This window comes from Salminus brasiliensis, chromosome 1, assembly GCF_030463535.1.
Source record: "Salminus brasiliensis chromosome 1, fSalBra1.hap2, whole genome shotgun sequence".
NCBI classification, from domain to species: domain Eukaryota; kingdom Metazoa; phylum Chordata; class Actinopteri; order Characiformes; family Bryconidae; genus Salminus; species Salminus brasiliensis.
Window position 1 is genome coordinate 92,043,891 of NC_132878.1, and position 18,486 is coordinate 92,062,376.

General features: G+C 41.0%; 1 protein-coding gene across 2 annotated transcripts in view; it reads right to left on the reverse strand.

Moving 5' to 3' along the window:
* The window catches only part of cthrc1b (collagen triple helix repeat containing 1b), a 19,768-nt gene extending 2,099 nt beyond the window's left edge, over positions 1–17,669 (reverse strand). Inside the window, exons 1-4 of one of the 2 annotated variants that reach the window (XM_072692419.1) lie at positions 17,547–17,669; positions 15,173–15,247; positions 5,057–5,275; positions 1,997–2,213 (exon numbers count right to left, since the gene is read on the reverse strand). In XM_072692419.1, coding sequence (XP_072548520.1) covers positions 1,997–2,213; positions 5,057–5,275; positions 15,173–15,247; positions 17,547–17,669 — 634 coding nt within the window. The remainder of the gene's footprint in view (positions 1–1,996; positions 2,214–5,056; positions 5,276–15,172; positions 15,248–17,546) is intronic. The other variant, XM_072692420.1, reaches the window with a different exon arrangement.
* Positions 17,670–18,486: the final 817 nt, after the last annotated feature.

Consider the following 18,486-nt stretch of genomic DNA (forward strand, 5'->3'; position numbering starts at 1 on the left):
TTTTCTCAGCAAACCAATGAAACGTTTTTAAAAATGTCTTTAGTTAAACCAGATGAGACAATAAATATGATGTGTTGTTGTCGTGGTTAGACATAACCTAAAAAAGGAGCCTTCTATACTCTTTGTCTGTAGTGTAAGGGGAATGCTGCTACCCATCCCAGACACTGCACATCATCTTAAGGACGTCCCAGGAGAATCATAAAATGAATCTATTAATCTGAAGCTGAGTTTTGAGGTCTCTGCAAATGTTCAGAAAACACAACCTGAATGCTGTCTAACTATTCTCAGCGCATCCTGCAGAGCACTTCCTGATGATGAGTGTTCTCCTTTCAATGCACACTTAAGATACCTCTGCCTTGTTTAGGCTATGATGACATTGTTTCGAGTGCTCTTGAGGACAATGCCAGTCCTCTGCTTGCATCCATTAGGATGGAATAGTGTTTTTGATTACTGCTATGATTGCAAACACAATTATGCCTGAAAACACAATTGCAATCATGCAATTTGCAGCAGTGCTCTGAATGTGCTCTTTCATATGTGCATTTAAATGAACCTCCTGGCCTTGTACATAAACAACTGACAGACATGAAAGCAATGTTTCACCCAAAACAAGGATGTGCTTCTTCAGTAATTATTAGTCCTGTTAGCATTTTTTAGATGAAGCAGGCTTATGTAACTAGACTAGCACTAGCTCTGTGATGGTGGAACGGGGCCATGCTGGTTTTGAGGCCATGGTTTTGCAAAAAAAATCTCTCCGTTTAACCCCCTCAGTCGATCAACCAGGCTACTGCATATTTGATCTTTTGACGTTTGCATCTTCAGCTTTGCACTCGAGATGTGAAGCTAATGTAGTTGGAGATGTGAAGTAATGGAAGCTTATATCCCACCAATTAGCCCTTATACCCCACCAATCTGTACTGCATAATTTACTGTGGCTGGTCTCTAGTCAGTACAGTCCCACACAGTAGACTGGGACTTTCAGTGCAGAAGGTTCAACCTCGAAAGTGACACAAAAAAGAGCCTTATTTTCACTAGTTCATCTAGTATATCTGCTTCCCCAGCACACAGCATGTCTCTGCCAAAACACAGCAACACCTGTAATCTGTGTATATCGGCATAAATGTGCTGGTCACATCAGCTGCACACTGCAGCTATGCTCATTTAAGCGCTGTGTTTTTTAAAGAAGCATGCTCACATACACTCCAATGATGTTGTTCCCTTGCTATTTGCAAAAAAAAAAAAAACATTGGAAGTGTTCAGCTTTGTGCTATAACCATCATTAATTTGGTTAAATTGTTAAATTTATGTTGCAATTTATCCATCTTATTACATATCATCAGTTTAACATTTCTACCATCAGATTCAGAACATGGTGAATTTATTTATTTATATATATGTTTTTAATATTTCAGATTTTTACCCATTTCTCCTCAATGTGGATTGACAACCTACACATATTCTCCCCATAACACATGCAATGCTCCCAATACTGGGAGGGTGAAGGCCGACACCTCAGCCAGCCATTGCCTCTTTTTTCCAAACTGCTGCCAATGCAACGTCACCGGTCACCCAACATGCTCGGAAAGCGCTGTGTACACAGCCAGCAGACGCCAGTGCCCGCCAGCATTGCACTGCAGTGGTGTGGGGAGAAAGTGCCATCTACCCACCCTGGAGAGAGCAAGGCCAATTGTGCTCTCGATGAGCCCCTTGTGTCAGCAATGAGTGCAACTTAAAGCAGCATTCATTAGAAGGGTGTCCAAAAACATATAGTGAACATCGTGTACTTTTGTCCAAATTTATAGATACGTGTCTCACACAGTGTCAGAAACCACATATGCAGGTTTGAGGCCTGTGATAAATTACAGTAGGCATGTACTTAATGAGATGCTAATGATACCTCAGATACCAAACATGTCCTGGTTGATTGACTACATCTGGGGTAAAAGGAGCTTGTGTACATTTGATTTATTATCTCTTAAATCTATGCTGATCTCACCTGATGTGGTCCGGTGAATGTTGATGGTGGAGTTAAGTTCTGGGCTGCCCTGGTCCAGATAGATGATGGACTCTATAGGCAGTGGCCCGGAACATTCCGCTCCGTTAAAGGTGAAGTACCAGCGCTGACAGCAGGCCGTCTTGCACTTGAGCCTGAGCGAGCCGCTGAAGAGCACACGCAGGGCGCTGTCAGAACGCAGCTTAGTGAACGTGCACTCCTGTAGATGAGAAAACAGCACCGATGGTGAGTTTAGTGTATATGTATTCCTGCAGATGAGGAGACAACAAAAATAGCTGCATTTGGACAGCAGAAACATTCAGAAATCATCAAGCAGTGTAGGAATCACGGCTGGGCAAAATTAGATCACAGATCACTTTAGATTAATTAGATTAAAAGATCACAGTATGAAATACACCATATATATAGGCACACATCATAATGTGTGCATCTATACATGTTTATATATATATTTGTGCTTATATATTAATAGCTTGTATATTTGGATCTAGGGCTGAAACGATTATTCAAGAAACTCAAATAATTTGATGTTCGAGGCAAATTATTTGCCTTGAGGCTTTGTTTAATTAATGTCACCATCTATTTCAAATGTTTCTGCTATTGCAACACTCCCGCCTTGTAGAGGCTGTTGCGCAGCTCCAGTGTCATTGTTTACACGGACAGTTATAACTGACGCGCATTTCAAAGATTTAAAGTGGTGCGATGTATTTTGCTCTCTATGGCAATGGCGGAAAATAAAGTTGGTGTGCGAGTGTACGCTGTGTAAGGCAGACAATGTAGGGCAGTGAATTCACTGTAAAACGGAGCTGGTCTACCATAATAGTACTTCGTCAATGCTGTAGCACCTGAACCGAAAGCATCTCCATGTGAACCGCACTTCTCCAAGCAAACTCTGAGCCTCCACGGTGTATGTTTCCGATTGCTTACTGATAATACTAGCGCTTGTTAGAACAGTATTTCTAATTATTTGTAGTCTGTGTTACGAGGCCATAGTGACTCCGCATGATAAGTAGCAATGCAGCAAATGCACCAAGATCTCACTCATGTAACTTATCTCTCCTCATCTCTCCCTCATGCAAGCGCACACACAGATAGGGTACATCTCAAAACACACCTTGTCCATACATAAGGTAGTAATAATAAATGCAACACATGGACAAAATCATTTATAACTACATCAATGACTACATTCAATAGCATATAGAATTATTTTCATAAGATGATTGGGAAATTATTGAAGTACCTTTATACTTTTTGTTATTTATTCTTTATTCTCAGATAGGCTATTGCTTTTATTCTTTTTTAAATAAGATAAATTTAAGGACAAATATGTTTCACGGAAAGGTTGATTAAATAGACTTAGTTCTGGAGCCAATAAGCCAAAAGTTTTAAGCTTTGACCTTGTAAAAGTGTTCAGTTTCAATGAAAACTATTTACGAGGAATAACAGCCAGTTGCTTTCTTATTTCAAGAGGCCTTTCATGTTGCATAACACAGTTGTAAACAAAAAAAACAAAAGTATGATTTATCCGATTACTCGGTTAATCAATAAAAACATTGACAGAATACTCGATTCCAAAAATATTCCATAGTTGCAGCCCTATTTGAATCAGACAGTTCAATAGTGTGTATGTTATTGTGTATACATCATGTATAAATCACATCAGCCGGGACTGTAGTCCATCTGTTTCTCTGCATACTATGACTTTCTTTCACCTTGTTCTTCAATGATCAGGACCCCACAGGGGTCACAGCAGCAGTGCTGCTGGAGTGTTTAAACACTGTGTCTATTCACTGTCCACTCTATTAGACCCTCCTACCTGGTTGGTCCACCTTGTAGATGTAAATTCAGAGACAGAGGCTGATCTGTTGCTGCACAGTTTGTGTTGGCCATTCTCTCGTTCTCTCATACCAGCGCTACACACACTCACACACCACCAACATGTCAGTGTCACTGCAGTGCTGAGAATGAGCTACCACCCAAATACGACCTGCTCTGCAGTAGCCCTGTGTCCTGTGCTTTTGTTGGAGTAACTGTCTTTACTGTATAGGGAAGAATGCTCTCTACTAGATTTTGGAGGAGCATTGCTGTGAGGATTTAATTGCATTTAGTGACAACCGTGTCAGTAAGGTCAGGATGTTGGATGATTACCACCCCACCTCGTTCCCAACTCCACAACTCATTCCTAAAGGACACATGATCCATCATTATAGAGAGCACAGTTCCACTGTTCCATTGCTCAATGCTGGAGGGGCTTCATACCCTTCTAGCCCACACCAGGCATTAGGTATGGTGCCAATACTTCCCTACAAGCACTAAAGAAGCTTTGTGTGTGTGTTTGCACGTCTGTGTCAGCAATGGGTGCAACTTCAAAGTAGCCGAATGCCTTCATTAGAAGGGGTGTCCGCAAACATTTGGACATACAGTGTCTGATTCCTCAAATTCATGACCTTTTATATGCTCAACACTTAAAATATCTCTTTAGCTAACTCTGCTAACTGTCTTGGCTGTTTATTCTGTTGTAGGTGAATGGCTAGACTTTGTCCATCTAAACAGACTAGTTAAGATCTCTGGTGATGTCACTGCCATCTAATGCCCATCTGAGTCCCAGAGATCAGGATGCACCCCCCTGCAATGCAAGTGTCTGTTAGCTGATGTTACATTAGCATTAGCGTTCTCCTTTAAGCCTGTTCAGCTTTCCAGTGACAAGCTGAGAGCATTGTGTGATAGGTGAAGACCTAGCTAATGGGCTGGAACTGAAAAAAAAAACTATATTGGAGAAAAATATGGGGAACAAATCCTTTTAAATGGTATAATCACTGATACAGAAAATGTATGATTCTGATATTCTCATTACCATTTTATTATCCAGGCCTAGAAGGCCTAATCTGAGGCAATTGCAGTAGACAGAAAGAAAGAAACTGCCCTGGAGAGCCACAGGATTTGGCATTTGGCATTTTTCCTGAAATAGCACAGTTGATTCAACTCATGAAGTACATAAAAGAGCTGAATCAGCTGTTAAAACTATAACCAGTCACTCACTGTGATTTTGCCCAGGTCAATGCCGTAGTTGAGGGAGTTCCACGCACACTGTTTGTAGTTGGGTCTCCAGGGCTCCTCAAATATCTCACTGACGCATTCCCCCTTCTCCCCCTTGGCCCCGTCTCGCCCTGGAACACCTGGCGTGCCCGGGATTCCGTTCACTCCTGGATTTCCTTCCTTGCCTGGGATGCCTGCTGGACCCTGCAGGCAGCTGGAGTACTGCGACAAGAAAGTAAACAACAACTGGATCCAACAGGTTTATCTGACACTGTAATGGATTACACAGCGTGTTACAGGCCATTAAAACCGCAATTTGGAGCGCTCTGATTTTTAGAAAAGTGCGGCCATCGTGCCACCTTGATTTATTACAAACCTTAAGGAAGGACCTGGAAGTATGGTGCCTCTGTCAAACTCGGAGGCAGACTAAACAGTACCTTAATGAAACGTGCTGGAGCTCTAATTGCCTTGTTTATGCCACCATTGTAAATTCTGCAATCACGAAACCTTCCAATATTGCCTCATGCTGTGGTTAGGAAGGTACGTGAGCTCTTCAGGCATCTTAAATGAACTGTCATTAACTATGAGCAAACTAAATAGCTTTTAAATCACAGTGTGGCCTGAAATCTGGTGGGAGCTAATCAAATCTGTCGCAATGGAACTTCACTTTACTTGGAGTGTTCATTGTAGATGTCTTATAGACGCTCACTTGACATTCAACTGAATATGCTCTAAGCTGAATGTAAATGACTGTCTGTTGAATGTAAATTTACACCTAACCTTAACCACAACTGTACCCTTTTAGGGTTAGGTTTAAGGTTAGATTTAAGGTTTAGGGTAATGTTAGGGTTAGATAGTCATGTCAGCTCAGTTGCAGCATCTATAACAGACTTTCCAAGTAAAGTGATACCCTTTCTGCTTTACCTGAAGTGTAGTGGAACAGCCATGACAAGTTTAGTGTATGAAGATATTAAAAAAGTATAGCCAATATTCAGTCTATATACCTAGCTCATCCTGTACTTATCTCAAACCATGTCATATTGTTAGAGGGCCCATCATATACAATTGCTTCAGTGAAATAAAGAAGTTTGAAGTAATAATTAATATTGTTAAAAAATACCATTCATTACCCAGTTCATACAGTTCATATACAGAAACTAAGCTGAAAAAACTCTGAAAAAAGTATTGGGACACCTGCTCATTTATTGTTTCTTCTGAAATCAAGGGTACTACAACAATATATTATGCTGCTTTTGTTGGAGTAACCATCTCTACTGTCCAGGGAAGAAAGGTTTTCGATTAGATTTTGACTAAAGTACTGGAGCACCGCTGTGAGAATTTGATTGCATTCAGCGACAAGCGTCTTAGCATACTACAATGTAGTTTTTTATGGTAACGATAAGACATTGTCCACTGCTAAAAAAAGTCATGTTTTTATATATAATGCAACAAAAAGAACACTATGTCTGGCCAGACAGTATTGCACACTGAAAGAAGAGAAAAACCAAGGCTGACCACACTAAAACGTACCTCCTGTTTATCACCACTGCATGTTTGCCACACGGCTGCATGAACACTGCCAACTGCAGAATCAGATTTCACTGAAAATAAAGGCAACTGTCAGCAACGGTAGTTTCAGAGAAACAAGCCTGGCTTCATCCTGCTAAAATAGAAAATAGAAACTGGCCAATTTCAAAAGAATGCAATTTGCATTCAGAACGTGAAGTGGCTTGTATTTGAGCAATCTCCTGGCTCCGAAAGGGGGTGGGCTGATATATGGAGGTGCAGCGGAACTGAAAAAGGGTAGATACAATCACACTTTTCATAGTGATAACAATACAATTCCTTTCTTCCATATTCTTTCTGAACAGGGTTTAAAATCACCATTAATCATCCAGGAAATAAATTAGATCTACATTTTTGTTCTTTACTGATTACAGATTTAATACTCCAGCCCTGTATATAAGCCTTTTGTTCCAACACCCCTGCATTTCATTGATCAAGTAAAGGAAAAATACTAGGTAATCAAAAAACGTCCGGTGGAATGTCAAGGCTCATGTCCTCCCTCTCTGCCTCTCTCCATGAATCATGCAGAAGATTCTGAATCATTTATCTGTGTAGGCAGCGACGGGCTCCGGTCACCAGCAGTGTGATTTATTTTCCACCCCTGCTGCTGTTTACACAGATGCTGACTGTGTCTCAGACTGATTCAAACACAGACGCCGGACTCTGCCAAAGAGACGCCAGAACAATACGCCACCCACCCGGTCTGCTCGGTATAGAAGACAAACATTTGGACCGCACTGCACTTGTCTGAGACCAGAACAGAAGTTGTTGCGATAACTTTGCCCAGACTTAAGCTACTGTGACCTATAAAGCCTCTCAGTAGATCTGCAGCCTGGCTGTATTTGAACATCTGCGCTTGCATAAGTGGAGTATGTAAACAGAAAAATGTCACACTACTTAAACAGTGTCAATATTATGTGCATACTGAACAGTACTGTGTAGGGTGTTAAAACACATTAATGCATTGCCATGCATTGATTTGAAGGTGGACATTCACCAGCATGGGACATTAGAACTGATTATAATCCATTATAATAATATTAAGCATGTACATGCACTCATCTTTTTGCCCAAAGTAACATTTTACAGCTACTTACAAACAGCATAAAACTATTAGTCTATATTAGAGCCCTCCCACACAATGGCTGGCCTATAATGATGGTGCACAGTTTGATCAGCGTCTGTAAAAATATTGTGAATAATACTCCAATATTTGCCAACGTTTTTTGGTCACGGAATCAGTGGGATATGAATTTGCAATCACTCCCGCTGAAGGGAAGTGCGTGGGTATGCTAAGCTTAAAGCCAACGTTAGCCAGATGGCTTTTACCATCAATTCTTTTCAACATCCACTCTGAAAACAAACTAGACTATCTCAGCTGAACCAAACTGGAGCTAAAAACACATCAGAAGGGGACTAATCCATTTTTCAGCTAAAACTCCAGGAAGCCAGAGCAGGGAGAAGTGAGCAGGTGCTAGGCTAAAATCTGGCTACATTCTCTTCTGCTAGCTAACCACACACTGCTTGATGGTGCACAGTTCACATAGTGCACATTGTCAAAATGCTCCAATGTTTGCCAACGTTTTTGGTCATGGCACCAGTGGCAAATGAATTTGCACTCTCCCAGCAAAAGAGCAAAACCATATAGGTCTCCTAGAATGGAAAGCTATATTTATCTTGGTATAGTTGGATAATTAGGGTTCAGTCCATGGATGTGACACTGCTGATTCTTCACTGAAGAGAAAAACAATAAACGTTGGTAAAACAGACCAATTCCAAGGCCCTTGAGTCATTATACATGAGACTTTACACCCGCAAAAATGTCCATCTACCCAGTTAGGAGTGGGAATATCTAGGCACCATTGCGAACTGACCATTCAAAGGGCTTCTAAAACGATTCTTGATCATCTTAATGCCTCTTTCTTTTATACAGGATTTCTTTTTTTCTCACTGTGTGACTCTACTTGGAACTTTTAAAGTGAAATATATGTAATTATCAATAATGGATTTACTTCCAGTATATTTTATTAATTTAAACAAAATGTGTGGAATGTGTGGTTTTGCTGTTGGGCTGCGATAGAAAAACACCTTGGCACAGTGGGCAACTTGAGCGCTCGCTGAGAGGTCAGGTTTAGCGTGTGGGGGAAAAGCATTTCACATGTAGGGATTTACCCAGCTCAGCAGCAACAGCCTTACTAAAGCTAAATCTTTCTTAGTGATCTTGTAACAGCTCAGCCATATCTGCACCCACACAGCCCTTATTCACTCTATTGTTTTAGTGTACGAGACGCTAGCTGCCACTCGTGTGGTAGAATGTGCAGTTACGTGTGGTAATGGATGTCGCTAATCTATCGTGTGTCTCTGTTATGTGGACGCCACAGACTATCCAGGTAGTGCACTACAGAGTTCCACCCTTTGCATTCCATCAATTAACATTTAGAAAATCGATTGGTGACGTTTGTGAATCGATTCAGAATCGAGATTTATCTAAGACTCTATTTCCCCCCATTCCCCACCCAGCCTACGAGCGAAAAGCCTTTCGACAACTAAAACTGCACAACAGCGATGCCATGTCATGTATGGTGTTGCTGGTCTTTGTAACACTGGAGACGAGCACATCACCTCCACACTCTGCTAGTTAGGGGAGTAGGGGTTGCTATGTGAACCAGGCCTCATGACAGCAGCTTTTCCTGTGCCAGTGTGTGAGTGGGGATGCTAAACTTAAAGCCAACGTTAGCCATGTGGCTTTTACCACTGATTCTCTCTCCACTCCATTCTCCACTCTCTCCACTCCTTTGAAAACAAACTAGACTACCTCGGCTAAATCAAACTGGAGCTAAACACACATTAGAAAAAAAGCACTGAATAATCTAATTCATCTAAAACTCCAGGAAGCCAGACCCAGAAAAGTGAGCAGGTGCCAGGCTAAAATCTGGCTGCATTGAACCACATACTGCACTGAGAGGACACAGAGAGGACAGCATGTGAGCCTACTGTTTTTTTTTTATTATTTCAGAAAGGTGACAATTAAAAACAATGTCAATCATATCTCTCTAATAAGGCATTTGTAACTAAATCTAAATGAGAATATAAACCTAAAATATAAAATATTCATCTAGAATTACACTTTCCAGCAGCAGGAAGACTATTCTAATACTGGTTAGTATCCTGGTCAGGTAGCTTGTCTTTGTTGACATGACTGCCTCACATTATTCCAGATTTTTAAGGAGCACTTTCATGCTGCGAATCTCCATTTCTACTACATCCCAAAGGTGTTCTCTGGATTCGGATTTGTTGACTGGAAAGGCTACTGACTGAAGAACACTGGTTTCATTGTCATGTTTATAAATCAGTATGAAATTAATTTTGCCTGAAGTAGCTGTTAGGACATTGGGTAAAGCAAGTTCATGAAGGAATGCACAAGATCATCAACATCAAATAGGCTGTGGCATTTAAGATGATTGATTGGTATTAATGGGCCCAAAGAGTGCTAAGTGATAACATCCCCCACTCCATTACACAACCTTCACCAACCTGGACTTTAAACTTTCATTTTTTCAACATAATAAAGCACAACATTATAAAAGTGCAATATTTCATAAACATTTATAGCGCTAGCCAAAAGCAAATCCCAATACAATAATAGTGTATGAAATGCTGCAATACTATGTAAACCAATGCAGCACAACATGATGTACTGTAGTGATGAATTGTAATAATACACATATTTAAAAAAAAAATGGAGAAATCTGAACTAAATCCACATGAATTTGTGTTTCGAAGAATACAACATTTACTAGTATTGGAAGTTACAAATGCAGTATAAATGAATAAAATGCAGATATCAGTGTCACCTAAACATTCTGCTTATCCAGAATGAAATGCATCAAATATTTATAAATAATTCCTCAGCTGTATTGGAATAGTGTGGCTTTTGAAATTCTAAAGACACCACCAGAGAATAAGCTCAGCTTTTAGGCAGGGTGAAGATGTAATAAAAAAACTGCACTTGATATTCCTGTCAGAGCATTCAATACCCCAAACCAAAGACGTGTTAAAAAATGTCCAACTAATTATGCAAGCATTACTCTGACAGATAAGCATCCTAATGAAGAGTCTTGCCACTCAGCTGTATGACAGAAAGCTGAGTCTGCTGAAATATTGATAGGTCAAGCCTTTCAATCAAAGCATCAAGAATACAGGTGTAATGAACTAATTCATAAATTTGTCCTAATGTATTCACACTGGAGAGAGTAATGTCTGCATGATAATGCTAATGTGTTCAGTTGAGCTGGGATGTTAAGGGTATTGCTGATTAAGGTTATATAAGGGTTACAGGGCAGGATATTATTGGTAATGGTTACGGCTGAAGCCCTCTCTTTTCAAAGGAGCTCCTCTGTGGTTTGATTTCATATCTGTACCTTTCTCCCTCATCCTCAGAAAAAAATACAGCGTGAATTACCTGCTGTTTTTCACTGGCCTTAATGGTGGACTGATCATTTTCATCCTGTCCAGATCTGTTTTCCAGGCAGATGCTGGCAAAATATATATTTTTATGCTATGCTCCATATTGTCTTTTAGCACCTTTATTTGAGATGTGATATAATTTTTGGCTTCCAAAATGACAACTTTCCTGATTGTGAAACAAAAATCCAATCAAATCACTGTAAGTACTGTACTTGGACGCAACTAGTAATGTAACATGGTTGGTGTGGTGCAACAGATAACACCACTACCTGCCAGTAAGCTACCACACCATGTGGGAGACTGTGGTTCAATTCCTGGTAGATTCCTTGGGCAGGACTCCTAACACTACATTGGTCTACTTCTGTAATACGAGCAACCATGTTTAGCTGTCTATTAATGCAGTGTTAGCAGAATGTCAAAAAGATGTGATAGAGCTTTGTGTGTCTCAGAGGAAGCATGCGCTAGTCTTCACACTCCTATTTATAATTATTTAATGTATTAATAACCATAATTTAGTATCAAAATATTACTACTACATAATAGTGGGAATAACCCCCCCTGGCTTGGATGACACTAGCAAAAGGTAGTGGCATGGCCTGTATTAGGGTGATGAAATATTTAAGGTAAATTTCCAGTAAATTACTGCTATCTTTCCACGGGAACTTTGGAAATATTCCAACATGTAAACTTTTTTTTTTTAACTTTAGGAATTTTAGTAAAGAGAAAATATTGGATAATTGAAAGGAACTATATCATACACCATCACCAATGTACTGTTTTTTGTCAATAACAGATATGAAGGCATAAGAATACAAAAAACATACCATGGGAATAAGCGGGTAATGGGAATTAACTGGAATTAATGGGAATAAAATGGGAATATTTTAAGATAAAGGTAGAAAATATACTGAATATACTAATTTGACTGATGTCCAAAAGGGCATGATAATAGGGTACCGGGTAAAGGGTGGACCATCCCTTGCACCTATAGAAAATGAAGACACTAAATGATAGACTGTGATTTGATTGACTATATTTGGGGTAAAGTGTGTAAAAGTGTGATTTGCCACTGAACTACTTTAAAGGTTATGGTGTCAGGGCAGGTTGTATGTGTCATGAACCTTTAGATGTGCAGTATGTACAGTTTGCTGTAGACAGTTCTGGCACTAACCAATGTAGAAAAAGATTCATATCTTTGAAGCACAGAGTCTATTGCCCTTGGGGCTAACATGAAGGAGCACCGCTCCTGTAACCTGACCCTGGCGCTGAGGACAATAGGTGGCCTGCTACGAGAGCGGGTCTGCTTTTGCCATCGAATAGCTGTGGCGTCACCCGCACTCCCACCTGCCAGAGTAATTCACAGCCTCATCGGTATGCCTGTGAGCGCAGAGCGTGGAAATAAGGGTCTTTAACCAAGCCATAAATCTTCTCGCTATCGGCCAGAGGCAGGCCGCGGAGTAAAACGTATTCATATTTATTAAGGGCCCCGGTGCTCTCACACCTCGGCGCTTCTGGCACCTTCTTATTGACAGCAGGCTCAAGGATCCCCACAAACAAAAGGCACGGATGCACACACAGATAAACAACTGCGTTTGACCGGGGTGGACCACGGCAGCCGGGGCCGTCGGCTCCATCAATTGAAAGCCACCGACTGAAATGCGCCAGCCGAGGAGGCTCATGGGAGAGCCCAGATGAAAAATGCACTGAGGTGAGCCGGCCCACTCCACAGGCCCTTACAATGGAGTGAATATTGAATCAATTCAAATAGATGAGCGCTCCCCCTTAGCTCTGAGATTTTTCATTACAATGATAAATCTGGTATGATATTTAAGTAATAGAACCATTTACAATAAGATGCTGAAGGGGAAGCTTTTTTTAGATGATGAACTATGATGAATCAGGGAGCTACGTATTTTTTTTGCTCCCCTTCTCCGGCCCTGATAGACTGCGCCCTTGATCTTTTTTCATTTCCCATTCAGTTTGGCTCGCAATAAGCCAGGCCGAGGCGTCATGTGGCCGGCCTCTATGGTGTCCTATGGCCTGAAGTAAACATGCTAGCCTGAATGGGGAAAAAAATAAATAAAAAAAGGTGGACTTGTCAGAACGCACCGCTCCTTCCAAGTCCTTGCTGGTCAGACGCAGACTCCTTTAAAAACTCATTCGGAGAGCTGTAGCCATCAATTGACTCTGTTTACTGCTTTCTATTTCCACTTGCTGTCAAAATGCCTCGGAGCGAGGCGAGGCTTTTTAGGATAACTTATTGCAGCTGTTTGCAACACTCTTAGTAGTTAACCGTCCGCCGATGATCAAGCGCATTGACTCTCTCAACATCACTGAGTAATAAAAACGCAACCGTTAGTCATAAAATCAATGGGTTTAGAGCTAAACAGATCTGGACTGCTGCTCTCTTTCTAAAGGGAATGAAATTAGGTGCACAACACAGAGCACTTAGGACATGTTTATAGATACATTAGGAATAAATTCATCAACACGAGAGAGAGAAACTGAATTGGAGAAGAGAGAGATAAAGGAATTAGAGAATGAAAGCTAGAGACATTGCGAGAGAGTTGGAAAGACAAATAGTAAACAAGAGTAAAGGGGAATGTGAGAGAAAAGGGCAGAACGAGTGAGAGATGACTGAATAAGAGAGAAAGAGAGGCCCTTAACTAATATACAATGGTAGCAAATGATAACACTGAAAAAACAACACACAGCACTACACCAGCAGAGTCACTTCGGGTTGTGGAAGTTAAATTAAAGGTCCCATATTGTGGAAAACCACATTTTCCACAAACTTTCCTAAAAAACAAGCCTGGTGTAGTTCAAACACCATTAAAGTTGACCCCTAGTCCACACAGTCCATATTCAGAAACTATGCAGCAAAAATAGCCTGTTTTCAATCTACCACAAGCTAAGCATTTCCATTTATCCACCTATCCAGTCTATAGGCAGTAGTTTCAGTACCCATGCATGCTTAAGTTCTAAGGAGTGTCCCACATTTTTTTCATGGCCGAAATCCCATACATTTCCATAAAATTTGCAGTGGCAGGCAAGTTTTATGTTCACGACATCCATGCAAATAAATTTTGCCCAAAAACGTCCCCGTGACGAGTGCAACTTTGTTGAACTTTGACATGCAAGTTTGCGTCCCGACTGGCTGTGTGACTTATAACGAGCTAAGCATGGTCTCTGCTCTGCCTGAGCCAACATGGAAGAAGTGGTGATTGTTGTGGTTTCAAAACAGGAGATATTATACAGCACTTTTCATGCAGATTACAAATGACAACATCAAGCAAGAAGTGTCTGTTATGAGGTAGGATTAGGAAGTGAAATCAGGACAGGGCTGCAATACTGGAAACCACACCGGACCAATGTCCAAAGGTTCAGATTTTTGTTACACTGTATATGTAACCCTCACAGTAGTTCAGAGAGCGTACTAAAAAAATGAATGGGCTATGGGAGTTGCGTGGGCTGCCTCTTCCTATACTTGACATTGATTAGTTTGTTGAGGGGTGTGCGTCTGATGTTGTTGTGTTGTCAATTTACATTGATTTGGTTCCACTTAACTGATAATATTACAGCACTACTACCAGCAGCAACAACTTCAATTTCCAATTCACCAAATGAACACCCTTGCCATGCAACAGTTATCTCATCATCCACCGATATAATCATCTTCATGTGCTCCCGTTGCTAATTTTTACTTCTTTTCCAGTTCCTTTTCTTCTTCTATTGTTTAATGGGTGATGATACCCGGCCTCAACTTCCTGTAATTGGTGCAAATGTCTCAACCATCCAAAACAGTGTTTGTTTTTAAACTGCAAACCAACCCAACCATGGTTCACTTTGATCCGAACCAAGACCACCTCTTTTGGTCGGACCTTTGGTCGTTCCACGCCTGCTATTTTGGTTCGGATCAGACTAAAAAGTCAGAAGGTAGGTGCGAAAGCACCCTAAATTCCCCCGAGGGCACTTGAAAACTCGCTTATAGCTATAAACGTTACAATACAGAGTATCAGACTATTATTTGCAGTTTTCTCTGATTACATTTCTATTGAATAAACATCAAATGGAAATGAAAATTACCATGTTATTTTGTGTAGACTGGCTCTCAGCTGTGTTTCTGGTGCAGTTCTGTTTGCCTGTGTGTCCCTCAGTGCACTAAAAGGATCACAAATGACTCCCATCAGCATGTGTTTTGGACTGTAATTGCTTTTTTGCCATCTATTACTTGATAAGGACTTATCCATTAACTTACCTTTTAACCCAACCCATTTCAAATCATTCTAATTTGCATTTTGTAAATCAGAGCAGATCTCTGTGGCTTTAGTAACACTGGCACCAGTCGTATCAGGTAAAATGTGACTGTTTAGTCTCTAAGAACAGTGAAACTGACACCTAATGGTTATCACCTGCTGGGGTTTGCAGGAGAAATGAGAATACTTTGTTTTTCTCTAGGATCTACTTAAAAAGGAATGCCACCAATATTTCTACATTTTCATTCAATTAAAAGATGTAAAGAAAGTCATTCAAAGTGGGCTTTTTGTGAAATGCTCTTAAAAAAAAAAAAGCTTACCAAGTGAGAACTGTTTACAATGGTGGTGAAAGAAACCAGACGTGGTCAAGGTGCATCTGGGTTTGGAGCCTACCTAGAATCATTGGCGCAAGGCAGGAATACCCCCTGGACAGGGCATCAGTCCATCGCAGGGCAAAGCACACTCACACTCACAGCTAGGGGAAGCATTTAGCACAGACACTTAACCTATCATGTGTGAGGTAAGATAAGGAGGAGGAAAACCCACTTAGGGATCATGCCACAAACCCCAGGCTTGTAATGCCTCTAAAAGCTCCCTCACCAAATGTATCGACATGAAATAGTTATTTCATATTAATACACAGCCTGAGACACTGTTTTATGATGCTATGAGAAGGTTTAGGTTTTGGCCTAAAATGTAAACTTTAAAATGAGTAGACATGCAGGACGTTAAGAGGCAACGTAGTCCCCAAAAAAGATCTGGCTCTAGTTTACCACCATCAAAACTTCATGCATAACTGCCATATATAAAAGCCATATTTCAGCTTCACTGGTGGCTTTGGACAGTAAATAACATGGCTTCATTTGTATTGTAGACCTCAGGACCTCTGGTTTCTATCACCATCCACCACTGTAAAGAAAGCTGACTACTTTGCTTGCAATCCCAAGACCTTCCTTAGACAAAAACCTTGAAAATGTGGTGGAATTCCCCTTTACATACACTACACCAAGTCAATTTCCAATTATTGACATGCTCCTCTTATAATACCCTTAGCTAGTTTATATAGACTAGGATCTAGTCTAGATCTTTATATAGGACTAGTACTCCTGGAAGTGCTGGGTCTTCACTCTGCTGTTAGGACACCCAGGGGACGCTTGTCTTCTGTGGATTTTAAGAGATGACGGGTCAAGCCGAGCCATACTTGAAGCTGGAGGGGCTCTGGGTGCAGATGGGCTTTTGACCACTGCCATCAAGTACAGTGGGTCTGGTCCGTTCTTGGCTTTGTCTGCCAGCATCAGAGGTGATGCGGGAGCAGCTACAGGAAGCCAGTGAAGAGAGAATTTCCAATTTCCAATTATTGACATGCTCCTCTGACGGATTTTGCAGTTGTATGGTCTGTTTGACCTGCGTTGGACTATAACTTACCTTTAAAATGCAACAGACATAGACATGGGAGTCCGTTATGAGGCAAAATAGTCCCAAAAGAAGACCTACCACTATTTTCCCACCATCAAATGTGTACATAACACTGAGACGACACGCCTCATCTTCACTGGTGGCTTTAGACGGTGCGTAAAATGGCTTAACTTGTGTTGGGGGGCATTCGGACCCCTGCTGCTTATCACCACCACTGTAAAGACATCAGAGTTGGTGAGCTTCTCTACAGTAAACCATTTAATACCTTGAAAAACTTTGCTTAAATATGAAGCACTGAGTTATGTATGATATTTTCCTTTAAATAGAGAACACTAGCTAAGTGAGCAGAGGTGGGATGTAGAGATAGCTCAGTTTGGAGCTCAGTTTGGAGCTCAGTCTCAGGTCCTGGGTGTCCATGTTCTTCTGAAAGTTTTTGTAGTTTTCTGAGTACATTTAGAAGATGATCCCACTGTTTCTAGTCAGTTAGCTCAATGTTTGTGCTATTTTCAGACCAAAATGACCCAAAACATTGGCTAAAACAGAGCCTAAGTAGAGTCTAAGACTATCTAGTACTCACAGTCACAGTTTACTTTTATCTAAAACAATTTGTACGACTATTTAAGTCACTTTTAGCTTGAAATAAAGACAAAAAGAAATGACTAGCTTTAGCTCTTTGCCCTCAGAAACTTAGCTACCCACGTCTACAAGCGCAGTTTCTGGCGGTGCCACAAACTTTCCCCCGCGAGTTTAGGACTGAAAAATATTACAAAAGTAAAGTAAAGTCTTACTTTGTCCATGTATTCAATGTCCTTCTGTCTTAATCCTCTTTGTTTGATTCGTTCAGCTCCCTGGCAGGGAAATATTAAGCAGATAAAGACGAGCACTCTGGCCGTGACCGTTAGCTGCTCCATGTTCAACGGGAGAGTTTGAACGAGGAAAGCTTTAACGGCCGGTGCGCGAGCTGGCGACTCTTCAACGAACCGACTCATTCGAATCACTTTCCCCCAGCAAGGCGGTCCGATCCGATTCACTGCAGTTCAACTGAGCCAAACTGATTCATGCAGCACCACAATATTTGCTGCCTGGATCATAGGCTGGAAGGGTCTGCTGAAATCAGATAGTCCCACCAAGATCAGGAGGTGCAGTTTAACTGCCATCCCAACCAGTATAGTGTCCACAGTTTCCACCAGTTTAAACCAGTTCATCTGGTAAAGGTTGCTGGTGGATTTATAATGGTATCTAATGGAAAGGAAAGTATATATCATTTTTTGTAGCTAATTTAGATAGATGTTGATATCCCTGTATAAATGATGCTAATATTTTAACAAGTGGTTATAGGGGCAGTGGTGGCTCAGCGGTTAGATATCATGGTTGTGGGTTCAATTCCCGGGCTTGGTAAGCTGCCACTGTTGGGCCCTTGAGCAAGGCCCTTTACCCTCTCTGCTCCCCGGGTGCTGGAGTTGGCTGCCCACCGCTCTGGATGGGGGTGTGTGTGCTCACTGCCTCTAGTTCACTAGTGTGTGTGTGTGTGTTCACTACCACAAATGGGTTAAATGCAGAGGACACATTTTGCTGTACAGTGACAAATACATGCACCTTTATTTTTTTTTTTATATTTAATTAAAATATAAATTAATTGATATTAATTTGTAACAAATACAAGCTATGGTGTGACATTTTGATAAGGTAGCACAAACTGACAGAACATTGGTACAGATGGTTGTGGCA